Source organism: Gymnogyps californianus, chromosome 1, assembly GCF_018139145.2.
Source record: "Gymnogyps californianus isolate 813 chromosome 1, ASM1813914v2, whole genome shotgun sequence".
In the NCBI taxonomy this organism is placed as follows: Eukaryota; Metazoa; Chordata; class Aves; order Accipitriformes; family Cathartidae; genus Gymnogyps; species Gymnogyps californianus.
In genome coordinates, this window is record NC_059471.1 from 41,432,907 (window position 1) to 41,460,315 (window position 27,409).

At 39.4% G+C, this 27,409-nt stretch overlaps 1 protein-coding gene across 6 annotated transcripts in view; it reads right to left on the minus strand.

The window, feature by feature from the left end:
• The window catches only part of PCDH9 (protocadherin 9), a 688,564-nt gene extending 668,851 nt beyond the window's left edge, over positions 1–19,713 (minus strand). For 4 of the 6 annotated variants that reach the window (XM_050901191.1, XM_050901182.1, XM_050901173.1 and 1 more), the window contains exon 1: positions 16,678–19,713. In XM_050901191.1, the coding sequence (XP_050757148.1) occupies positions 16,678–19,713 (3,036 nt within the window). Of the gene's footprint in view, positions 1–13,438; positions 13,461–16,657 lie in introns of all 6 variants that reach the window. The other 2 variants (XM_050901157.1, XM_050901149.1) reach the window with 2 other exon arrangements.
• Positions 19,714–27,409: the final 7,696 nt, after the last annotated feature.

The following is a 27,409-nucleotide window of genomic DNA, read 5'->3' on the forward strand; positions in this document are numbered from 1 at the left end:
TCAAAACAGGGACGTGGTCAAAAGTGAAACTTCTTTTAGACTTTCAGCTACTCTCAACTGGGCTTTTGCCCAGCATGCAGATTAGCATAATACGCTGTCTGTGTTAAAAAAAAGGTCCACGACTTGAAACAGCGGGAGTGCTGAAGTCAGAACAGAGTTGCTTGAAAGAACTGAATAAGGAAGTCTGAATGTTGCATTTATTTATTTTTGTTTTTATTAACAGGAAAGATGTGTCCCATCATAGACTTGTATTCAGTCCGAGCATCTATTACCTGACTTTGAAAATTACGTTACATTGCTTGGAGATGATTCTCACAGCCTAAGCTTAAAATAAGAAGTTTCAACTCAATTGAAATGCAAAGACAAAATACTGCATTCCTTTCCCAGCTGAGCTTTTATTTAATGTGCCAGATTAAGAAGCTTGCTCTACTTTACTGGATCAGAGTCAACACAGTTTGTCCAAGAAACTCAGAGATAAGAGGAAAACAGGTCTTAATCAGGCAAAATTCTCAATAAAACAAATGGGCATTTTGCCTGAGTATGTTCTGCAGAATTTATCACAATATTTTTGCTTCAGCTAAGTCTGCAAAAGTGGACTGCTGCTTTCATACCTGTATTTTGGGACAGCTACCCCAATCCAGAAGAGAGTAAAACGAAACTTCTCCCTTTCTGATGTTTGTTCTTATCAAGATTTAATCAACTAGGAATCCCCTAAAGAAAATTCACACAGCAAGTTGGAACAGCATAATCTGAAGCTCCAGTGGGTTTGGATTAAGTATAATGCATCTCACCATTGTGTTAAACTACCTCAAAATACCACAGATCCATGGAGTAGAAACGTGATTCTTTTGTCCCCCATGCTTAGAAAATAACGGCATCTCTTTTATAACTGCACAAGTTCCTGTTAAGGGTACAGACGATCCTAACAACTCCACTCAGAAGTATTTTATTCCTTAAAACAGTGGATGTAGCCTGATTTGCATATTCAACTGTTTTCATCAGATATGCCTCAATTTTTTTTCTGTAAATTTCATGCTGTCCTGCTGTTCTTAAGATGTTAAAGTATCACAAATATTAAAAACTGAAATTCAATTTACGTAGCTTGGAAATTGCATTCCGGAAATGCTTATCTTCAGACAGTACCTAAAAAATGCTGTCAATACACATAAGTAGCTCAAAAGTGGGCCATGACAGAAAGTCTCCATGTAGTATCAGAAATTATTTCAGCGTGCCTAAAACTACTCGCTGCAGGTCACCCTGCAAACAAAGTAAACCAAGAAGTCAGAGCTACGTATTAGGTACACAGCTATAGTAGAGCTATGCTTATAAAAGCATCAGATTGGCAACTTGATGGTTAAACTGGTAATTGTGGAGAGGGACTGAGCTCCAGTTTCCCTAATTCTTGCTTTTTAAAGTGAATTAATGCTTCGTATTAAAAAGCAGAGATTACTCAAGAAGCTGCAAGAGAAGGATGGGTGCCTCAGGAAAGAAAAAAAGTGTCTTAGAGATCTCTGAGTCTCCTGCAGACTATTGCTTGTGGGAGAAAGAAAGAGGGATTATCGCACAGACATGAGGAGATAGATTCAACTCTTGATTACAAGCAAAACCATCAGTGAAATAGCTGTAATTTCACAAATATAAAATTAATGGATCTGAAATCAGAATTGGGCTCATAGCTTTTACACAGAGATTACTACATGCAGCTCTAACCTCAACAAAAAAAAATTTCACCTGGGAGTAAATGATATTAGCATCTTCTTGGCCTTTTTCCATGACTATAAAATGGCATTAGTGTAAATGTGACTCAGACTTGGGATCCCTGGTCACTGTCGCAGCCAAGAGCCTAAGTATATGAAATCTCCTTGGCTCTGGTAAAACACTAGTGCTAAATTCTGGGAAATGATAACACTGATTCATCTCAAAACAGTCTATATATAACAGCAAGACTAGGCACACATAAAATTATGCACTATCTTGCCTCAAGGTTAGCAACATATTCCTAGTAGAAGGAAAAATGTTATTTTCATTCCCTGCGATCATGTGATAAATAGCTGTAGGGCAAATTCAGCAAGATCTCTAAGGTTGTGATTTTACAATATAATGAATGTATGTCTAGCTTTTTGCCACCTGAAAAAGCAGCAAAACAAAGCAGGACTCATCAGTATTTCGCTTATGGCAGAAATCAGACATTGTCCAGAACCCTTTACGAGACACACTACTACCTTCTTAACTAGTTTGATTATAACATTGACTCCAATACTTCAACAGCTCAGCTTTCCAGCATATGGCATAATTGGAAGCAGCAGCCAGCAGGTATCACATGTGAATGGGAAATGTCTCTCACTGAATAACTACTGGCTGAACCAAATACGTGGTCTTGTAGGTAGGTTTGTGGGGGAAAATAAGAAGAAGAAAAAGGAAGTATATTGAAAACGAGAAGATCCTTAGATGGGTGGAGCATCTGTGCAGGATATGAGGCAAGCAAATTACCTAGAAAATTTAGAAGTAGAAAGTACAAAAAAAAGTCATTCAGTTTAGATCAAAAATGAAGAGATGAGACAACAGTAAAGGAATATTTTAAGAGCTATAAAACAACTGTTTATCCAGATTGCTTATCTAAAATAAACATCAAATCTTAAAGATGGTTTTAAAGGCATGGTAACCCTTCGGTTCAACAGCAATCCAAACCTATGGACAATTTCAGGAGACACTTTAACAAAGGTGGGAGACACACACTGAGAAGTGCATTCTTAGGAGCAGGCAGACTCAAACTACAGCACAAAAAAATTGGAGAAGGCAACTCATGCTCAGGACTGCTCACCTCGCTTGCAAAGGAACTGGTATTCGTTCCTATTCTACTCATTTACTGTCAACATGGAGTAGACTGTGGATGAAACTTTTTATTCTGATCATGCTTCCTATGAAATACTGCGTTTTACGGAAGTAAAAATTAAATACAGGCACATCTATACCATCACCATCATGACTTAATGGCCTGTGTTGAATTAATGTTTGATTTTGATGTTTCATATTACTCTACTTTGGGGGGATGACTGAGTTATAACCATTGTATGCAGCTGCAATCATTGATGCAATCGTGCATAGTTTGCAAAATGGTAGCACCAACATTGAAGAAGGTATGAAAATGCATTGGAATTATACCAGATGGTAACGCAAGCCTGGCAGGAACTTTTAGGGGTACCGCTGCTAATATCACCAGGGGTATATGTGAAAGTTCAACAGGGGCTTTAATTCAGCCACAGGACCAAATTGTATGGTTTTGCCAGACAGTAGGGCAGAGATTCACTTTGCATCACTTTAGTAGTATAAAAGGACCGAGAATAAGTACACATGTAATTCATATCCTCAAAGGCACCTTTACATTGAAAGATAGTGTAACATGATTTTACACTGAAGTAGGTAAAGCAGTATAAAATCCTCCTAATGATAAGGTATTGTAGTTTCACCTGTACATAGCCAGTTGAGATCAACCCCAGGTGTATTGTTCAGGGTTGACCTTGACCAGCTACATCAAGGTACAAAATACCTGCTTCTTGTCTCCACAAGTATTTTACATTTAGACAGATACCTCACAATAGCAATCTTGATGTAAAACACACCTTTTTTTTTCAGTGAAGATAGAGCCTTAACAAAAATGAGAAAAAGGCACATCATGTTTAAAGAGTAATGAGTGTACAGCACAGTCCAAATGTAAATGAGATCAAGCCTATCTCAGTCAATTGAGTTGTGCAGAATAACACAAAAACTAAATTTCTGCCTTTGTATTTTAAAAGATTTCTAAGAGCAGCAAAATTTACAGGAGAAAATGTCAAACAAATTGGCTTCACAGATACAAAAAGTGGTATACGTTTTTTGTGTTTACAAGATTGCATCTTCTGGTGCAAGAGTTAATGCACTTTGTGAAAGTTATTATGCTGTGGCTTATAAGCTTCAGCTGGATGTGGTGGCAGTTCAAATTTCATGACAGAATGCTAACTTATCTTTGCTATTGAAAAAACTAATGAGCTGGTAAATAGTTGCAGAGCGATGTTACATGCAGTGATATGCAGGTTTTGCGGGTTTCTCATTATCTGTGTAACTGTATACACGTAAAAGTAATGAAAACCCAAAGCAGGCAGCAAAACCTTAAGGCTTTAAAACTGGAACAGAATTGTGTTAGTGTTTTCTAACGGAAATATGATAAATTTAAGCAATCTCAAAAAAAGTCCCTTGATATTTCAGCTAGGGTTTTCTGCTAGGTCTAAGGTCTCATGGGCAGTGCTTAGGTGAAGATCACAATTAAGCTAACATAGCCAATTTATTCTCATGCTGGTTTTATTCTAGTCGAGGCAATGGCATAATGTTAAGCAGTCTTAAGGATTCTCTTTGTTATGCTTGTTGCCTATGGCTTTTAGTTGAAGGTGCTATCACAGCATCCCTATCAGACTCCAAATGTCATGAGCAGTAGCAAGCAGCAGCACACAGTGCAGAGGGCTCTCCTGACCCCCAACTATCTTTACGGAGGACAGCAGGAAGTAAAGATATAACACTCTTCAGTAGCTAGAGGCTTCCTGAAATGAAATTCAACAATACTGAATACACGCTAGGCTTGTATTTAGCACGAGGACATGAAAATGTTAAAAAATACCAAGTGTGCGATAACGAATGCAGAATGTTTTTTAATGTGGTCACCACTGATCCAAAGAATGAAAGTCCTGAAATCGGGAATTACTTCTGTGACATATTTATGACAGATAAAAATAATAAATGGCAACAAGAAGTACTTTGTCTGGAGCTGATCTGCACCATCTATAAAGTGTCTTTTAGGCATTGCATGAAACCGCTCTGCTGAAAAGTGCTCAGCATGCTGCTTTAAACAAGCAGACTCAAGGATCACTGACATTCTGTATATCACAGCAGCACTGCCAGCTTTCTTATTGAAAGAATAAGTTTTCCTCCAAGTCCAGACATCCACACTGAGCTTTTAACCATTTTGAAATGTAAAGATACATGAATGTTTTCATCTCTCATCCCAATCTCCCTTTCAAATTGCTGAATTCAAGAAGCACTATCCAGTTACTGAGTTGCCATCTCCACTGTTCTGCTTTGTGATTTACATTTTTTGCTGTTGTTTTCAGAATCAATTTTCTATCATAAGTCTTAGTGAGATACCACACCTGTTACAAATTGTGAATGCATTATGCCATCTGTGAGAAAAGTATGAACAATCTTATTAAAAAAAAGCAAGCAAGCAAAACATATATTAAAGAATTATTTTGTCTACTTGTTTTAACTATGACAGATAGAGGATGGCTACAAAAATAGCTGGTGAAATCCAGCAGGCTAGCTGGTACTACAGTATTGCACAGTATTCCAGCAGCTGTAGGTGTAGATAGATACAGAGGATTTTGGTTGTGTATGTCTATAATACAGATGTTAACTGCTCTGAAGGAAAATGATTCATACAAGCCATTATACCATACGAAACTAGTTTCACTCCTCTGTAATGCACATCTAAGATGCCTATATAATATCAATTACAAGCAAATCAGATTTGGTCAGTATTAAAATGTAGGTGCAGAACACTACAAAACCAGTCATCTCTGTTCATCCTATACCTGCTTTTAGTACTTACAAGTCCACTAAATTAAACATACTTCAGATTTTGACATGCAACTTAGGGCCAGATACATTTACTCCCTCAGTTCCAATTATAACCAGAAGGAGCTGTCCCAGCTAACATCTCTGCAAATCCACGGTTATGAAGTTAGGCCCTAGTTTCTCCTCTGCCAAACTTACAGCTCAGTTTTGCAATCCAAATGTAGTATGCCACCGAGCTACAGAGGGAAAATTTGTGTTACATATTGCAGGCACGGATTTTCTTCTCAGATTTGTATTAATAACTATAATTCATTCTAATTTGATTCTTTTAAATCTACTGGAACAAGTCAAAGCAAGTATCTATCTAGTTTAGAAAGTAGTTTACTTCCCATATTATGCTTCTATCCAGATACACTTCCAAATGCTTCACATCTTTGAATCTTAATGAAGCCAGTTGGTTCATTAAAAGTCCTTTACCTACAGTAATGTGTGGCTACGAGTTGGGTGTGCTACAACAGATCATGCACAAAATGTGCTACTTCTCTACTGTGATAGTTCATTTGAGGGGAAATCTCAGATTTCTAATATGTGCATACATATGTTTTACGAAAATAAGTGTGCTCAGAGAATGAAAGAGGAGATTAAAAAGAGAAACAAGAAAGGACAGCGACAACATCTCATAAAAGAGAGAGATGTATTTAAGCATCAGCCAAATTACACTATTTTTCATATCATTTATAGTGGAAGCTTGAAGACTAAAATACTCCACAAGCCATTAGTTTCCTGGTACTCTGTGACAGATTAGAATATTTCTTAATCAACTGCTAAAGCACAGAAGAAGGCCAAAGCCTAGATTTGAGCAAAGCTGAGTAACAGTGAAATCCAGGGATGTTCAGCAGGGATGCTATCAATAGACACATCACAGAACCTCAGGAAGTGCATCAGTTTCTTAAAACTCTTGAAAAGCACCTACCATTTTGACAATATCTTAGTCCAGAATTTGAAAAATCACGTTAAGAAACAAAAGTTCTGATTTGTAATCAGGGAAGCAGATTAAAAACCCAAAAATGTTACAAGATTCAAATTACTTGCTGAAGGTTCTGGACCACCCTTTTGCCTGGAGGCACTCTGAAAGCCTACACAGCCCACTCAGAAGTGGTCCCGCTCTACCGGTTGCATATTATGGACTGCATGAGGTTTGTTGCAATGTATTAATTCCATAGCAAAAATGAAGAAAAACAAAAGTAAGTGCATTTGAATCTCATTCATACAATATATTTCCATCTCATTCACATGACATTGACATTCACACAATTCATAGCGATAGTCACCGACAGCTTCATTGTCCACCTGGACTGTACCAGTACTCTCAAAAGGATGGCCATCGGAAGTCAAGACAAACAGGATCGGAGCGAACCAAGGGCGGCTTCCCTTCACTATAACCATGTTTCTCATCTGTTTCCACAGTATAGACAAGCATTGCCATTTTTAAGTCACTGCAGTTTGAGGAAGAAAAAAGGGGTTGTAAAATAAAAATAAGATGCCAATCATAGTAGCGGATCACCTATCTTGTCTCATTTTGTATTTCTGCTGATTGACAACCTGGTGCTCTTGTAGCATACAAAGGCAAAAAAAATCAGGCATTCATTTCAAACTGAAATGTTTGACAGATGTAACAGCTTTCTGAAATGAAACTGATGAAATCTCAAATAGGAAAGTCCATCTCCTGTACAGGGGAAAGATTAAATTTCAACAGGCAAGGTTTACTGTCCTTAGACAGATGCAGATTTCATTTATTTTTTTATTTATCTGGCAGTTGTTAAAAATATGGGAGATGACTAGGGCTTTGCTATTGGTGCATAGTCTACCACCTGCTGCTCTGGATGCCGCAGACTTCAATGCAATCCATGTTTCAGGGTACTGTTGTCACAAACTGAAGGCAATTTCAAATTCTCTTACTGGTAACACTAGCACTTCACTGTTATTTTGACCTGTATTTTTGAAATGGCAGAAGTGAAACAATCTGACAAGTGACTGAAAATTCATACTGCTATAGACACATACCTAAACCAGAGAGGTAAAAGAAGCATTTCTACACTATAATGCGAATGGCCAGATATGACTGAGGGTAGTGATCAAAAGGTTACAACTTCCTTTTTCTCTACTCACATTCACAGAACAAGGTATCAAGGAACATGCAGCGCTGAGGAAAAACAGAAATACTCAGAACAGCACCAAAACAAAATAACTGGTGTTTCATTGCACCGTCTTCCTAAAATAGACAGCTGTACGAATGGCCAGATAACAATTTAATAAAAAGTCAGTAAGAGTCTTTCTGTGGATTCGAGAGCCTTTGAATTTGAGCCATAATCTAAAGAAGACCTTCCCAAAGGCAACTGTGCACATTATACATTTTTGTGCGCATATATACTATTCAAATAATACCTTTACTTTAAAGAAATACATACTCTTAAAACCCTTCTCTTAACTTCAGTGAGAAAACTGGACTGGATCATACTCTTCACTGGATCATACTCTCCATCAGCTTTGGCAACCAGTTTAAACCAGCATATTTTCTTTAGGGTGGAGTAAATCATGAACCCAGTGAAGCAGACTAGGTCTGACATACAATTAGAAGTTAGACAAGATGAATCCCACCATAATGTCAACAGAATCAAAATCAGGTACTGTGTGCACAGGCACTACCAGCTAAGTATACTGTTGAAAATTATACAAATTACACTTTTTGTGAACATCATTTACAGAAATTAGGCTAGATCCACAATCAGAAGTTGGGCACCTGAAGCAACCATAACATTCAGATATATTCATTACATGCTGCAAGGAGAGGGACCGGCATAACAACAGTATTCCCAAAACCTACCCCACTGAGTGGAAAGCTACTAAAAACAGGGGTTAAATATCACTCCCCTTCAGGCTCTACATCTTATTCTACACGGGAAGGAGGTGTTCTCTTAAATCAAAATTCACAAGTCTGCATCCTTTTCTGGAGCTCCTGGACCCCTTCCTGTAAAACCAAACTTTTGTTAAAACTTTCTTCCAGAAAATACTGGTAGGAGAAGATAGAGACATAAACCTCAGTGGTGAAAGTTTCCACCATGAAATTCAGTAGCAAATCCTTTTTTTCTCTTAAGGAATCTGAGTGAACGGTCCCTATAATAACCTGATATATAGGTCATATATAGAAATATATGTATCCTACAGATGCCTTTACATCAGAAACACAATTGCCTCCACAACCTTATGTGTTTTGAAGGAGCACAGACTATGAGACAGAAATTTGCATCTATCAGGTTTAGCCATTTAAGAGATTTTACTGCTAGCTACCAATCAACAAGAGGCTATAAGAATGGTAAATACCATTCACAACTGAAACATGGTCTTCCTCTTACTTTTTTTTGTGTTTTAAAGGCTATATGACCATATAAGGCACAGGCTAAAGTAGCTCATTTGATCAAAAACATCGTACAGGCAGATATTTAACAATTTTTAACAATTAAGAAAACTAATCACAGAATTTTCTTACTAGTAACACATGAAAGCCTAGGAGGTACTAAGAATCTCCTGCAAAATTACAAATAAAAGTAGTTGTATCTAACACTTAATTTGGCTGGAAGGAATGAGGGAGAATGGACGAATATCAGTTTGAGGCTGCTAAGTGTTTTACAAATCAATATCAATAGCTATCCTCTTTCAGCTATCAGCCAGTGAGAATATCTGATTTAATTTTTTGGAGTGGGAAGAGGTTGCTATTTTAAAATGCTACCTAGATCTTGTTTCTGCGAACCTGGGGGAGGAAACAAAGGAAGGAAGAAAAATCTGACAGCTGATCCTCCACATTTTATCAAATTCAGCTCAAAATAAAATGATTTTTAATTCACTTGACTCCCGATTAATTTTACATATTTTTTAGAATTTGGAAATATTATCTCAACATCATCCTATTGCTTTTACAAAGAAGTTAACATCAGGAAGAGCTGCAGATGGCATAAATCAGCAGACTTAGCCCAGTTCGGATTTAGCTTCAAACGTTGAACTGTTACTCTAAGAAAGGGCTCCTTATATTCCTCTTGCAGCAAGAAGTGTGCATATTCCAGAACAACTTTCAAGTAACAATACTTGTGCAAAAAAAATTCAGTGTGGCATTTCACAAAAGAAATGGCAAAACTACAACATCAGCTTATAGGAAACTACAGACACTACACACCAACAAATCCTGACAAATGCTGAATTACTCAATTTTCCCTCTGTGCAACAGAAGATGCAGGACAACCCATGCCAAGACTTTAAAACAAATCTCCCCCGCAACTCACTAGCTGCAAAAGAAACAACAAGAAGAAACAAAGAATGGGTAACTTTTGAGACTGGTACAATTCAGACACCTCAGTATGACTACAAATCAGATTTTTAACCACCTTTCTCTGTGTTATCACACATAATTCATAGTACTCACAAAAACTGAAAACTAAATTGAGAATGCAGGCCAAATCTTTCCAAGATTTGAAAGTCCAGATTTTTTTAGTAAGATCAGTATGAATTTAATATCAAAATTATAGTGACCCCAATGCTTCCCTGAATCCGTAGGTCCTAGGAATAATCTACACATGTTTTTGTATGGCTACAACAATGTTGCTATACAAAACAATTTCATTTATTTATTTATTTGAAGTTTTCATAATCACATGACCAATGTACTAGTGCAGTAATACCAACTGAAGGTGTCTTCTGTCAGTAACGGCTATTTCTGTTTCCAGAGAGTATTGCTCGCTAGAACACAATCCATTACAACAAAATTATTGCAACTATATTAGAAGGAACTTTTTTGTATGATATTTTAATTATAAAGGAACAGTTAAGATGATATGCATTTTGCGTCTAGACAAGCACTTAAAATCTCAGTTAGGTAAGACGCTAAAGCCCCTTATGTTGCAAATGTCTTGCTAAAAGATGCCAACGGAAATGAACAAAAGATGCCCCCCTCCCCCCATACTTCAGTAAAATATGATAGCATCCATTCATTTCTTATCTACAGCCTGGGAAATCTTTTTCCAGTCAATGGAATGTTATCTCATGTAAACCAGAAATGAACTGATTAAATGCCCACATCAGCCTATTGGGATAAATCATTTTATATACATTCCACCACAGGCTGGAAAGTCAAAGCAGTAATAAAAGAAGAAGAAAGTAATATATGATTTTGCGTGTGTTTGTTTTTCCTTCAGCGAAGACATGAACATTACAGAATGTATGTGAGATGGCTGTACTTGAGTAGCAACTGAGGAAACTTCTGAGTATAGATTTTACAGACCACCATGATATTTTGTGGGAGAAGTGATATCAAAAATTCAGGTATCACCTGCAATTCCTGTTAGAACTTTCAGAACATGGTACGTCCATTTTGTCAGTTACATTCTGTATGTTCGCTGCAATTAAATGCTACAGTAAGAAGATACAGTATCTCCTGAAATAAATGAAACTTGAACTCAGCTATTCTTGAACTGAATTTGCCTAGATGAGGACTGGTCCATCAGGTATTATGTATCTGCCCTTGTACAGAATATGTATAGATGAGCAGTTCTATTGCAAAAAGAAGAATCCTAGAACTGATGAAACAATCTTACTTAGGACCTGAAACCTGCACTTCAGACAGGTAGACTGTGCCCATAAAGAGTTGCTGAATATAAATGGGTCACAGTTTTCATATCTTTAACATCTGTTGTTTATACCCAAGAAAGCACATCAGGGGCAAGAAAATTAATTCCCCAATTGCTGTCAACCGAGTTAGGGAACAGCAATAAACAGCTTACTGTAAGCCTCTAGCTACAATAAAATTGCTGTCAATAAAGTGTGGCTAATACGGTTTTGCTGTGCTAGAAGAATAGATTCTTTGGAAGTAAAAATCTGAAATGGAAACTAAAAAGATCCTCCCTTGTTCCTATATACAAAAGAACATTATCACAAAATTCCAATAGCATTAAACTCTCAAGATCCGGTTCTCACTCCCATGTGTGGCACAAATTTATTAGCATTTGTGAAACTTTGGCTTTGCACATTCAGGACAGATGAGACCCCAGTGATTCTGATAAAAATCTTTTGCATGGGAAATGTTTGAAGAGAAATGAAACTTGCTAAGCTTTTACTGTCTGTATCTGTATACACAAAATGTTCCCTACTCTAGTTTAGCATTTCTACTGTCACTATTGAAAATGGTATTATAGCTTAGGGTTATGTTCAGATTTCCATTATAACCCCCAGTTTTCACATGCTCTTAACTTTCTGAAAAATTCTTCTTTTCAGCTGAAATTTTCCATGCTTGGTCTCAGCTCAAAGATGAATTTCTTTAGACAGTTGAGCAAAATCTGTTAACCTATTTTTCAGTTATACAAGGATAGAAAAAATACACTATACATTTTCACCATTTCTAATATTTTAGTATAGATATAGATATATAAATATACAGAACTAGAAAACAGTTGAATTTTACATGCAGACATCTTCCCAGGTGACTAGTCCTCACCCAAGACTAATATCCATGCTAACACATAAAACAAATTAAGCATAAAAAAGAAACAATGGAATTGTATTTTTTTAATACTAAGTGGTAAAACAAGGCCACTAAAAATAATACCGCGCACAGAATTATGGAATGCTATGGTTACAGAATTTTAATATTTGCAGGTGATGCAGACTCTGCACTGCTGTTCCAATGCAGATTTCCATCAATTTACGCACCTTGAAATTGCCACTCTCAGCATATCAAATTAAGAGTCATTAATGTTTTCAGCTTTTCTCTTACACAAACCCTAAAGTTACAAATTTAAATACTCCAGAGTAAGATAACATCAATTACATTTGCCACAGAAAGCTTAAGTGATGTGCATTGATCAGCGGGAGCCTGGCTACTCGTTCCTTGATCAGGCAAGAAGTCCATTGACTGAAAAAGGAGTAAAGCAAGCTCCATAGAGCTTATGTTATTGACTATATGATTAAAAACATACCTTAGTATGGAATGCATTTAATGTGTCAGTCAAGCCCCAAATCCTTAATTTCTGCCATCAGAGCACAGAAATAAAAGGACAGTGTTAACATACATTTAGCTTTCCTGAATCTACTAGAACTGTGCACATTTCCAAAATTTATAAATTACCATCTTGATTCAGAAAAGTGCTTAGAGTGTGCTTACGGCTGTCTTTCTTGAAGACAACATCTGAAGTCATTTGGACTTTAAGGATCTGCTTCAGTCCCACCACTTTAAATGAAAGTTAAGCACATGCCTAAATGCTATTTGATTAGGAATGAAGACTGAAGGTTTTGCTCATAACCCATACTGATACATATTTTTAAACCTGTGTTATTTGTCACTGCTGTACTTCAAATCTGATTAAAGGAAGTTCTTATAATTTAAAACTGGGATAACCATGGTAAATTGGCCCTAATTTCTTTCATTATTTAATCTATTGTTAATCTAATGACACTGAGTAGGAGTTTTTTGTCTGTTTATTTGCTTTTTATAAGAGGTCTTTCACATAGAAGAATACAACATGTCGTCTTCTACTGTATTTCTATGTAGCTGTTTGGTGTAGTGACTTACTAATTTGAAGTGCATTTTAAAGTTCAATCAAATACTGAAAAGAACACTGATTGAGAAGCCTGCATAGATTTCAGTATTCTTTATGAGTCATAACACTGATTTTGGAAGCTTAGCTATATAAGCTGGTGGTGTGCAGCATCCTTTCCATACTCCTAATTACGTGAATTAGCATTTAGAACAATCCCAAGTTCAAGTATTCAAAAATGCTCTTTTCAGAGCATCCACCAGGTTTACTGCAAGATAGGCACTTGAAGAAGGCTTTGGTTTTTATACCGGGTACTTCTGAAACATCAGCCTGTGCAATTCAAAGTGACATGTGAAGACTTAACCACAGAATTTCCCCTAAATTTATTGACGATTGCACAGAAATTGCCCAGCAAAAAATACTAAGAAATTTGTATTGAACAATCTATTTTTGAATTCTAAAAGCTTTCTGACTTAGGACCCAGTTCTAACAGATTTCTAGGGCCAAGCTCCCATTAAAAGTAACAGGATTTTGCTTGAATGAAGTCCAAGTGTGGACTTGGGTCTCAGCTCTCTATTAATATTAATGTATCTGCAAGATACATTGCATGTGTATTTACCTTGGACTGAAAGAAACTGTAAGTAAAAATGGAGGATGCTAGTATTTCTTAGATATCTTTTAATCCTATATTTCTTCTTTCCCTATCTTAACATCCTCCACAACAATTCCCTCAGCCTTTGCAAACCACATAAAGAAAACTTGCCGAATATATAGGTAACTTAATACAACTTCTAACATTAGATACACAGAAATTAATTATCTTAAACCTCAAGAAAACAGTACAGTGGCACAGAACTAAGTATCTCTTCCTAAAGGAATTTTAAAAAATGCTTTTCAGATACTGTGGCATTAGCACACACTGCTACTCAGTAAGATTTTTAAGTCTGAATACTTTGCTTAAAGGCCGTACTCTATCATAAATCTAAAAAAAGACCTATGAAAGTGTATTTAATTCCTGTGCCAATGAATATTAGCTAAAATGCATCCTAATTTCAGGAGAATTACAGACAGAATAATAGGAAGACTTCTAATGATTACCACCATTGCCGGCTATGCTCCTCCAGCCAAAAGTGACAAGGGGGCATAAAAAGGTTACGTCCTGTAACACTCATTATTGGGGGAAAAAAAAAGACACTATCTCCTTCCCCACAGAATAAAAATACACAAGCTCAGTTTAGATAACTGTCTACCTAAGAAAGAGTTATATTTTCAGTTACATATAATATTACAGCTTTTGCAGGGAGCGATCCAAATCATATGATATGAGTATCTGCTGACTTCAAAAAGGATTCAATAAGACTTCAGTGGAATTTGAATCAGGTCCATATACAGGTATAACGACTGATACTATTATTAAACTGAAACCAGTGTATTTAATGTAATGAACACAGGTAACTCTGAAAATACTGCCAGTAGGTTTTGTTTGGTTTTTTTCTTTTTTTTTCCTCATATTCAATTTCACTGTGCAGAGCTTATACATTCTGTCAGGTAAATAATTTTTGGGGTCTTAACTGCCTCTAGATGCTGTGGGGGATTAAGTCTGAGCTTCCTAATAGAGTTTGGAAAGCTAACTTAAGCTAAATTAACAACATCTCAGAACAGAAAAGGAATGTGTGGGCTGGGGGTGTTACATTTTGTAACTAAAACTGGGGAGAAAACTTCAGCCGATTATGCAGAGCTCTTCTATAAATTTGTTGTTTTTTTTTTAAATTGGTTCTTTTTTTAACTTATGCTGAAAGTATGTGTACAGTGCTGTGTAACAGCCTCAAGACAGCTCCGGGAGTATACCCTTTTTTAAAGTCATTAGAAAGGTTAAGGTTTTGTGAGAATCTTCTGCGATGTTTTCAGTGTCTCATTGTAAGTACGAGTTGTTTTAAAGCAGTTACTTTAGCAGAACTGCCTCAAAAGTGCTTGTTTTATTCTTAGCATCTTGTTAGTGTGACACCTTACAGACACCCAAAGTCAAGACACAGTTCTGGGAACGTCACATTCATCTCAGATAAGGCTAATGCAACAGCAAGAGGGTGACTTTATCCTAAACTTGGCTACTGTCAAAATCTTTTTGCAAAGACAAGCCTAAATGTGTCTCACTTGATTCTCTAGGATTCATATCCCTAATAAATTCAGACAAATCACCATCACTTGGAGGGTACAGCGCCAGCAGGAATATGAACGCGACTCCTAACGCCTACAAAGTCGGTGCGGCGAAAGCGAAGCACTGAGGAAGCTGCCTTGCAAACACGGAAACTTAACTACTGACCACTCCAGTGCAACTATCATTAAATAAAAGGTTCTTTGGCTGTAATATCGGCTTGATCCTTCCCTCCCCCCCGCCCCCCCCCCCCAGCTACTGCAGGGCTGGCACCCGGCCAGCATAAGCGACGTAGTACCTTAGTGCCATCTACAGGCTACACTGACAGGCTAATTGAGTGGCAAAAGACAAGCACCAACAAAATAAATTAAGACAGCGCCGCATTTAAATCTTTATTAGCAAGGAATTATTAGACCTAAGAAAAACTAATGCTGGATTTGGTTGAAATATGAGTTTCTCAGCCTCCTAATCCCTCTTCATATGGCGTAGTTCACAGTTTAAAATGAGTTGTGACAGACCACTTATGCATTACTAAGATGAGAAAATATTTACAATGGGCTGACTTTTTCTTCTGCATAATTCAGATGTATTCAGAGAACGCATTCCTTTCAAAAGTATGCTTTGGCCATTTTTTAAAATATGCAACAAACTGTCTATGCGATACCAACTTTCATCTATTACAACAAAATCATTTTGAACTCAAAACAGAGGAAGACTTCCGTATGGCTTAGTTATATCCTACCAACAAACCACGTGCTTCACAGATGAAGTAGCTTGGAAATTTGGCTGTCTTTGTTAGGGAAAAAAATTAACCCCTTCAGTAACACTAACTTAGCAAAGTTCCAAATTAGCTTGAACTGTAAAAGAAACTCAAGCCAACTCCCTTTGAAATTTGAAACTGAATGTACACATTCCTTCAACCTTGAAACAGTCAAATTTTCTGACTGAAATTTAGCATATAAGGAAACAGTTTTTCTTCTTCAATAACTTTTACATTTGGACAGTCAAATACTGGGGAGAAAAAAAAAAGTCTTTTTTTTTTTTTTAGTTTTGTTTATGCACATGTATGTGCACATGCACAGATGCATAACAGTCCTTTAACAATCAGTATTCTTCAAAATCCAAAGTATATCAGAGGCATTTTGCAAATGCATGGTTAAGCCCCAGGTAAATGATAAAGGGGTCAAGGGTTTTTTTGTTTGTTTTTATTTTTTTGTTCCCCCCGTAATGTAACTAAATTAAATTAGACTGAAACAAAAAAAACCCCACAACATAGTGGCACTTTTAATACTGGTTGATCGGGCACTTGTATGCAGTACTTATAGACCAGTAAAAGTGCTCGTTTACCTGTCTGGTGTGTAAGGGGCCCTTTGTCTTGAAGCCTCCTTGGGAACTGCACTCTGAGGCACTGAAGTGATCTGAACTAGTGGAAGAGCGTTTGGAAAGGGTGTCGCAACCACCAACAAAGGTGTTGTCCAACGGGAGTTCCTGAATCACATGGTGCTTTTTCACTGAAACTGGAGTGTCAGGTTTGAGATGAAAAGCAGACTGCGGAGAGGCAGATTTGTAATGCTTGGCAAGATCAGGACTGTTAGGCTTAAAGGTTGTTGGTGGTGCTGTGCCCCAATCAAATCTTCCTATACTTTGCTCCTCCAGCTCTGCTGGAAGGCTTATTGTCCCGTTGATAGGTTCATGAACTGCATCATCAGGTTTGGACTCCTCAATGGTCACAAAGTTCAAAAGAGAGCTCTTCGGAGATTTCCTTTTCTTCCTTTTCTTTTTCTTGTTTTGCTTGTTCTCCTGATTGGGAGACATCCACTCAGCACCTTGCTTGCTCCTCTGGGCGGCTTTGAATCTGGATGCATGTCGACAGCGAACGAGAACCGTGACAAATATCACCACTATGACAACCATGGCACCTGCCACAATCGCGATCATGATCGTGAGATAGTCCTCATTTTGGTAGGGTTGGCTACTGTCCCCTATGTTCCGGTCCAAAGGTGTTTCCATAGTTCTGCGTATCAAGTCATAAATATAAGAGGCATTTCCAGCAGTGTCATTTACATACAAAAATACAAGCACAAGAGTATGCAGGGATTTGGGATAACCCAAATCACTTATGTTGACAACTAAGCGATGCAGCCCCACATCATTAGGAGTTGGTTTTTCTTCCAGAGTGATATTACCTGTCACTGGATCAATCCGAAACAAACCCTTGTTATTTCCGCTTACAATTGTGTACTTAAGCTCAGCATTCATGCCAGTGTCTATATCCACAGCAAAGACTTCGGCTACCACCGATCCTGGAATTGCTGAGAGTGGCACTAGTTTAAAAGAAGTATTAGAAGGTGGGTAGATGACAACGGGGCTGTTATCGTTAACATCCATGACGTTTATGGTTACTTTCGCTGTAGAAGAGCGAGGAGGTTGTCCTCCATCCACTGCCTTAACATCAAAGGTGTAAGAGCTCTGCTGTTCTCGATCAAAAGAAACATTGGACTTTATAACTCCAGAGTATGGATCCAGCACAAAGTTTTCATTGTCATTCAGGATGGAAAGGGTCACTGCTTTATTTTCCCCAGCATCTGCATCGGTCACTGTGATCACCCCCACCGTGCTATACTTTGGTAAGTTCTCCGATACGAAAAACTGGAAGTGATTATGAGTAAATTTGGGACTGTTGTCATTTTCGTCCAACACAGTAACAATTACAGCTGCTTGACTCTGCAAAGGAGGGGTGCCATTGTCTCGGGCTGTAACAGTGAAAATGAAACGTTCCTGCTCTTCTCTGTCAAAAACTCTGGAGGCTGTCAAAACTCCTGTCTTTCGATCCAGATCGAAAAAGGAGGCATTAGGGCCAAGCTGATAAACAATGTCTGCATTTTTCCCACTGTCTTCATCTGTGGCACTAATAGTTGTTAAGTATAGACCACGCCGGTTGTTTTCAGAAACTGACAGCTCAATTACAGGCTGGCTGAAAATCGGAGGGTTGTCATTTTCATCCTCCAGTTTAACTCTTACCAGGGCAGTCTGGTTCAAACTGGGCTTGCCAGAATCAGAAGCAACAATTTTAAAGCTGAATTCTTTGGTGCCCTCATAGTCCAACAAGGAAGAGGTCTCTAACAAATATTGGTTGTCGTAAACTGCCTTCAAGTGGAAGGGGACCTCTCTCTCAATGAAACAGATCACTTTGCCGTTCACATCAGTGTCCTTATCTGAAACCGTAATTAGGGCAATCTTTGTATTGACGGGATCTTTCTCAGATAAGTACACTGTGCCATTGATGGGACTTATTATGTACCTGAGGTCTATGTTAGGAGGGTTATCGTTTACATCAGTGACATTGATGGTAACGGTTGCCCGGGCTGGCGTAGAGCTACCATCGCTAGCCAGCACTGTCACTTTGTGAATAGCAGTCTCTTCTCGATCTAAGGACCTCTGAACTGTAATCAGCCCTGTGGTGTTGTTTAAAGCAAAAAATCTTTTGGTTGCAGGGGCGACTTGGGCACCAAAAATATATCTGATTTCTGCATTGCTTCCTATATCTGCATCTGTAGCATGAAGCTGAATTACAGAAGTGCCTACAGGGGCATTTTCTGGTATATGAACCTCTACTTGACTCTCTTTAAACACTGGCCTGTTATCATTGACATCACTTACTGTGACTTGCAGGATGGCTGTGCTGGATTTCTGGGGGGTACCTCCATCCTCCACTTTGATTTTCATCACGTAGGTGTCCTTTTGCTCTCTGTCCAAGTTCTGCTGCACGATCAGCTGAGGCCATTTCTCTCCTTCTGGAGTTTCTACAATATCCAGTCCAAAGACACTCTGCCCGTTTAACAACTCGTAGTGCTGCACACCGTTGAAACCTGTGTCAGGATCTGTTGCTGATGGGATTGGAAAGCGACTGTTGATCAGAGTGTTTTCTGGGATGGAGATATTGATGACAGGGGATGGAAACATAGGTGCATTGTCATTAGTATCCTTTACAATAATTTTTATTTTGATCAGCCTAAAAAAGTCATTGGGGAGAATCACCACTTCAAGTTCAAAGAAACACTCGTTTTCTTCTGCATAGGAAGCTCCAGCACAGAGTTTTTCTCTGTCTATTCTGTTAGATGTCGTAAAGATTTCCCCGGTGTTACTGGACACTTTGACCAGAGGGGCATCCCCTGCTTTAGACACCAGTCTGTAGACAAGGCTGGCACTGGTCCCCGTGGCAGCATTGATGTGAGAAATGTTCAGGTCCTTTGGTATGTTCCCTATGGGTACGTTTTCAGGCAGCTCCTCTCTAATAGTGTAAATAAGTTCTTGAGCTATAGCAGAATCCAGCCTTAAACAGGCAATCAAAGCGGCCAACAGGTAAAAATCCCTCAGGTCCATGATAATGTTTTTATTCTCTTTTCCCGGATTTTAGGACTTAAAGGTTTCCAGAGAGGAATGATGCGCGATTTGCAAGAGGAGGCATGCATGGACTGCAGGATGCATTACATCTCATTTCTTATTTGGAGACAGCACTGTCAACACAACCACACAGAACAGCATTATTGTTTTTTTTTAGGCATGACAAATCCACAATCCCCAACTACTACTTGTTTTTGCAATGCACACTTTCAGCAGTACATTTTCCTACTGCTCCCTTTTAAAAGCAATCCCTCCGGACAAATGCACCAATATCCCGTCGGCTGCATTTGCACAGAGCGAGAATGGAAATAACTACTTGCAGGATTAAGGGTAGCTACCGTTTCGACACGTACTTTCTGAATAATTTCTTGGTACACCGTGTAATCCGTAACGTGCATTCCCCCTCTACCCTCCTCCACCCAGTCATTTGGTGCAAGTAAAAAATCTTCCCGCACTACTTCTCGATTCTAACTGCTATGTCAGCTGCCAAACGTAATTTGCTGCTTGCTTCCATACATATTTTTTAGCTCTTGCAAACCAGATTTTTCTCTGCTTGTGCCTTGCATCCCCCTCTATAGCTATGGTACTGGGAAATAACCACCCGGACATGCTGCTGCTGCAGCAGTCGTCACTGGCTACTTCACATCCCTGTTAACTGATGAGACAATAACAGGACTTACAGTTTCTTACACTCTCAGCTCAATGTTTCCTCTCCAGATGTTGGATAGTTTCCCTTCTGTTTAATAACCTTAAACTTTCTTTGTTTGTTTTTAAACACAGCCTAAATCAGGAGGCTGGAAATTCCAAATGCAACTTAGGAGCAGCCAGCATGTTTACAGATGGGGGGGGGGGGAATGTATTTTCTGATGACGAGAGGAGGAAAAAAGGTGCAGCCTTTCCCCATTGACACTGATCTCCCTTCAGGATGTTATTAGCAGCTGCCACACATAAATACTGCAGACTAATAATGCAGGTGAAAAAAAAAAAAGAAAGCGACAGACAGACTTCTGTTTGCATGCTCTGCTAACTGCGAATTATCCAGGTGCAAGGCTTCCAGCACCTACAGTTTGGCAGAACTGGGCAGCCCCTAAGCACTAATCTTATCTGCATTAAGCTGCACGATAGCTGATGCCCGTGATTACTTCCAGCAGAGTGATGCAGGTAGGGATGCAGAGACAGCGAGAAGGTGAGCCTTTGCCACCAACATCAACTGAATCCGAAACACTGATTCTTTCCCTAGAGAAATATACTGCGTGTTGGCTTTTTTTTTTTCCTTTAAATGAAATGCATCACAGTGTATGGGTAACTTTGCACTTACGTTGGTTGTCTACCTTTGACGATCTGCTGCAGCTAAGCAATGATCTGTTCCAGCAGATACAGCACAATGCATCTGGTAAACCACCAGTTTTGGAGAAATCAGCAGCAGCCAAACGCTTCCTCCTTGAGATATGTGTTGCTTCGGGGTGGCAAATTAGCAACTCCAGGGAACAAATTCACAGTTCTGTCGTTAGTCATCCTCTCCACGTTTCATTTCTATTAAGCGGCGATCCTTCGGGTGTTGAACGTGCACACAACAACCCAAACAAACAGCAAGCAAAAATCCAGTGCACTTCTTTAGACCGGGGGTATTTTCCACTCTGCACTGCACACAATTTCCATCCCTCTCTCAGCAGAGCAGAGACAGCTACATGAAGTCTGCAACTTCTTACTGGAAATGGCAAGAGTTGGTCTGGCGGTGCTTCTCTCTCCCTCTTTATCTCTGGGGTGATAGTTGCCCACAAAAAAAAAAAAAAAAAAAATTAACAAAAAAAAAAATCCTAATAGGTTATTGCTTTTAGTGACGGGAGGAAGCGACGGCGCTTTCCCTTCTCCCTCCCTCCCAGCCTCTCTCCCTCACACACGCTCTCTCCTTCTCTCTCTCTCTGTCTGAACTGAAATTCTTGATATAACTCTCAATAAGCCCAGAGGGAGGGTGTGAGCGGCGCGAAGCCACCCCTCCCGCCGCACCGCATTGGCCCGCGCCGGCGGGGGCGGTGGATGGCGGAGCGCGGCCCTGGCATTGGCCGCCGGGCACGTCGCTCCGCGGGCCGGCCGGGCGGCGGGGGTGGCCGGGCGGCTTCCGCGGCTCCGCGCTGCGCGGAAGGGGTCGGGCGGGATGCGCGGGGCCGCGCCGCGCCGCAGCGGCTGGGGGGGGGGGGGGGGGAGCGGAGGCAGGCACGGCGCAGGGGTCGCGGCGACCCGGCGGGCGGGCGCTCCGCGGTCGGGGGCGCAGCGCCTCGGGGCTGGGGGGGGGAGCGCAGCAGGGGTCGGGGCCGCCGCGGTGGGCGCGGAGGTGGGCAGAAAGGATCATCGGGCTTGCGAGTAGCCCCGGGGTAATCCGGAAAAAATGAGGATTTGATGTGGGTTTGGGTTGGTGGTGGGGCTTTTTTTTTTTTTTTGGGGGGGGGGGAGAAAGGAGGGGGGTGCCTTATAGCGCGCTTGGGGGAGTGAGGAGCGCCGCCGCCCGCGGTGCGCTTGCGGGTCCGGCGCGGAGCGCTGGTGGGCGCGCAGCCTGCGCGGCCTGCCGTGGGGCCGCCCGGCGCCGCGCAGCGCCGGAGGAAACACCCTGCCCCGGCCCCCCCTCCGCGCGGTTCGACTTTATATTTAATACATGCCTTTTCATCTATAATTCACGCTGCTCTGACTCCGGCCCTGTCTCGGCTCGCATTTACGCCTGCACACCTTTCTCCTTCCCCTTCCCGAAGGGTCAGCCGAGATACTCGCTGAAGGAGGGAGAGAGCTGCTCTGCTGGTTTGGGTTTTGTCTGCTTAAACATTGAACTGGAAAACGTTCCTCTCTGTGGTTTGATAAATAATAAAAGTGATCATTTCGCCTTCCCCCTAAATGACACAGGTAAATTATCCAGCTAGCCACAAAGAAGCATCACATGCCTGGAAGACAGTGTAATAAAATGCCAATGTATTACGATATGAGTGACCTCAAAGTGTGACAAGAAGATGATTATAGTGCATTATATATAGTGCATTATATGTAGTGCCTTTTTCAACGTTTTCTGAAGCATGAATGAACCTTCATTTGACTGTGCTTTTATTGCTAGCTTTTCTCAGCTTGAACTTGCAAGCCGTATGACACAGTACCTATCCAATTTAGTATGCCCAGGTATGTGGCTATGCTGGCTGCTGTTTCTGGTTAAGCCTTTCAAATACACATGCATACAAAAAACAAAGATAAAATCAGTACTTTTTCTGTACGTGGTACTGTATCTAGACAATTTACACATTTTCAGTTGATAGCATTGGCCAGCTAAAGATCCAAGTTCCTACCTTGAAGATTTTACATTTTCAGATGCAGGCTCCTACCTTTAGACTCCCATATGCGTCTGCACATACAACACACCGTTAACTAATGGTGGAAGCTGCTTGTATCTGTCAGGGGTCAGTAATTTGCATGGCTTGGTATTGCGTGGTACATACTGATAAACGTACGTATCCTTGCTAGTCATACAGATGCAGACGCTGTATGTGAACATTGCGCATCCTGTAATCCCATGATGTGTAAAGATTAAACACTCCTAGTTTTGCTGTGCTTTGTATTTGTGTCCAAAAGACTCCTGTTACAGATATACACAGCAAAAAATTGATCCTGGTTTTGATGACATCGAGTAACGGTAGCAAACGGAACTGAATCTAATAATAGTTTAAGAAAAACGATCATTATGTAATACAGAAAGGATGGCTAGAGCCCCAGCATTGAAAGTCAAGCAAGTGACTTGAAGGAGCAACCTTACTGCCAAACCACTTAGAAATAAGAATTCTGTGAATGAATTAGGTATGCAGTTCTTTCATCTTTTAAAATACAAAGCAGAACAGCCATTAATAAAGAAGATAATTAGAACTACTAGCATTCTGTGTAATGCAGTCTGCGTCTGAAATACGGCATGTTTATGTATGCGTTAATAATGCACACATTTTTCCTGACACTAGTCATATCACAGCAGTATGGCATCACAGACATTTTATAGCCTCATTCTACTAACATCATAGACATATAACATTCTTATTCTAATCACACCATAGTCATTTCAATGTCACATTGTAGTCACATCACATAGCCTGGTAATAATTATTTAACTTTATTGCTAAGCTGAATAGTTTTCTGTTTGCTCAGGGATGACTTTAACTTGTAGTCAGAACTGATTAGCACATGCTCATAAATGAGCTCTTCTCATGTACACAGGGTTAGCCTCATGAAAAGTTAGGATGAGAAAAAAAAAGTAAAATTTCAATGAACTAGTGGCTGTTGGATTTAAACCCAACACGGCCACAAGTCACAATAATAGCATATTTTTGCTGTTTTCTGAAGTTGTTTTAGAAAGCCAAAGATATTTACGTGCAGAACTATCATGTTTATGTGCTTGCTTTAAAATGCTGTAGTTCTTTAACTGATTTTACATTATTAACCTCATGGAAGAAGCAGGTCTTCAGACCGTAGTATTTGCACAACAGATTGTAAAATTGAGGCCCAGAGTATCAAAGGGGCTAGAACTGTCACAATGGCTTCTAATAACGGGAGAAAATTGATAGAAAGGGCTGAATTCCTGAGCAGGAGTTGAAATCGCCCAGTGCAGCCTTACACTGCCCCTGAAATGTGAGGACCTGCTCTGAAACATTTCCCATGTTCACTTGAGTAGCCATGTTTTATCCTCCAGTAAATGTTTATTCGCTCACTCTTATATTTGAGAAAACTGCAGTATTTGATGTTACGCTCTCCTCAAATGCAGCTATGTACCATTATTCATACTGTTCCTTAATAGTTTCCTTTCTTTACCATGATGTATTAGGCTTTTGTCTGCATATAAGAACACTGGACTCCTAATCACATCATAACCTATTAAAACGATTTCTGTATTGTAGCACATTAACTATTCATCCACATCATTGCTTGTTATCTTTGCCTCCATATTATTATGTATCAAATTCTTTTCCGTATCATATTTGACTCAAATTCTAGCATGCTAGAAACTGACTCCAATTATACTGTACTAGCTATAGTCAAATTGCACTAAATGGAATTGCTTACATTGTATCATACTGGCTACAGGCTCACACAATACATTATACATGAAACTGATTCACATTATGCTTAGCTAACTAAAGACTTTAATCTCGAAGTGTTGAGCATAAAATGCTATCATTCTTCACTGAACTGGCTCTGGTCACTTGATCATTTTGTACCTGGGATTGCCTCTTACAGGCTGTTATTATTAAAGCAAAATGGCTTTTCCTCTCCTGCAGTTCTCCCACTTTCTGTGGAGAGCTGATTCATATGCTAATGAACGGACTCTTCTACTTCATACCATCGCACTGCAACACTGGAACCTGACCTATGGTGCACCTATAGCATGTCCCCTTCAGTCCAGCGTAGTGAAAAAATGCTTTATAAACATTTGCTTGTGTGTTCAAATAGCAGGTTATATGTGCTAGCTATTTAGCAATCCTTAATATTATCCCTGGAGGCCTTGTTTCTTAAATGTTGCTTAAATCATTAGCAAATACAGCCTTTATCCCATCTCCAATAGGAAATATTCAAGGCCAAATTGCTGGTTCTGCCGAGATCTTTCAGGGTGTTCCTGATGTTGTTGTCCCCGGAAAGAGAAGAAGGTTGGCGTTCAGTGTGACAGGTAAGAAGTGAGGGCTGCCCCTGTTACAGATAGTATTATTTAATCCATGAAGTAGTCCACCTCCACAGGGCAGACATTTGCTCTGCTCAAACTAGCTCTGGCGTTGCTCTGTCCTTGACTCGGGCTTCTGCCACAATTCAGTCTCATGGTAACCTCAGGAAATCCACTTCTTAGGAGAAGTACTGGGCCAAAAAGTGATCCTTATCATCTGCTGTGCTCCTAACCCCCAAAACTTCAGGGAGTCTATGAAGACAAGAGACAAGAATGCCACAAAGACAGGAGCAGCATACGGAGAGGATTGTGGAGCCTGTGTTTTCTGCATATCCTTACAAGCGTGTTTCTCCTTACAAGCATGCTGCTTTTGTCCAGACTTTATACACCTAATGGTTTGGATTTCAGGAGCTTGCTTCAGAGTTTCCTTCTCTTCTTGGGTGTAGGGATTGAACCTGGAGTCTTTATTTACATGAGTAGTTCAAGTGAAGTCAATAAAAATATTTTTGGTAATGTAAACCATACATAACTGCAGCATTTCAAAAACCCAGGTAATTGAATTATAAATTATATTTATTTAATATACTAATTTTTATAATTTCAAAATGTAATTGTTTTTCAGAATGATTGTGAGAGCTCTAGGAAAGGAAAAACACTTAAGCAAACAGTTCAGGACTATATATTAATCTGTACTCTTAAATAAACAGCAATAGCTAAGTCAGTTAATGATGAATAATTTAAGCCAATCGAGCTGCTGAGAGGGGGTGATAGTTGCAGAATCAGACCCTTTTAATGTGTCTTTCTTCAGGAAAATAAACTCAGTCTGTGGATAATCAAATCACAAAAGGGGCAGGTGACGACCTTCATTCCATTTGAATGGCAGAACTAAATTTAACTGAATTTGCCATTTTTTTTTGACTGACAAAGATTGCAAATGTCAGTTCATGGCTCTGAAGGGTCTACAAATGCACAAGCTGAAAACTGGCATTTTGCAGTGCCAGTGTTTAATCCCTGTCACTGTACAATACAGCAAGGTGCCGAACTCCCATTAATTATTGCTGTTTATTTAAAGGTACAGATTAACATACAGACTTGAATTGTTTGCTTGAAAGTGTATGGGGTTTTTTTCTCCCTCACAGGGCTTTAGTAACTATTTAGTAAAACAATAAAAATCAATTTGGATATGGCAAAAAGAGAATAATAAACAAGTGCCTTTTAAAATGCAATTATTGGACCACTTAAAAGAGATGTAATTGCATGTGGCACAAAAAGAAAAAAATGTTTTATTCTTTGCTATCCTCATGATATATATTATGATGGAAGTAGCTGATGAATCAGAATACAGAAACAAATTCCAACCAGTGTGCTTTTGTGTCAGGTGAAAATATTCCAAGACCTGCAAATAACCTGATGTCTTATTGATGCTTTATTGTTTAAAAACGGGAGAAGGAAAAAGACAGGAAAAGAAAGGAAGTCTAAAGGTTTTCAGACAAAACAATGTCGAAGAAAGCTTTTCTAAAGCATTTTCATTTCCATCAAAACGGTAATGTAAATCTGAATGATGGAGTTATGCTGATGCAATGTTGACAGGATCAGAATGAGACCCAAAGCATGGAATGAGACCTCCTTCAGGCATTTACTTTGTTTTTCTTCTTTCAACTTCTGACCTGCTCCTTCTTGCACAGAAAATAGAAAATGCTCAATTTAAATCAATACATATACTCACACTAACTTGCATTAGTGAGACTGACATCTTTGCATCCAGATTTGAACCCAAATATCTTCTGTTCTTCAGTCCTACTCTGATGTCAGTCATGCCTCACCATTTACAAAAGGTTACTAAGGTAGTGAAGCTTGATTATACTCTATGTCCTCTGGGGAAAAAATACTCATTTGACATAGACCTGGCTTCATTCTTTAAATTACAGATAGGCAGGCAGACAGATGACTAATTTTTGTTAGTCTGTTGCTGTTATGTGCTGCTTCTTATTTCTAACACTTTTG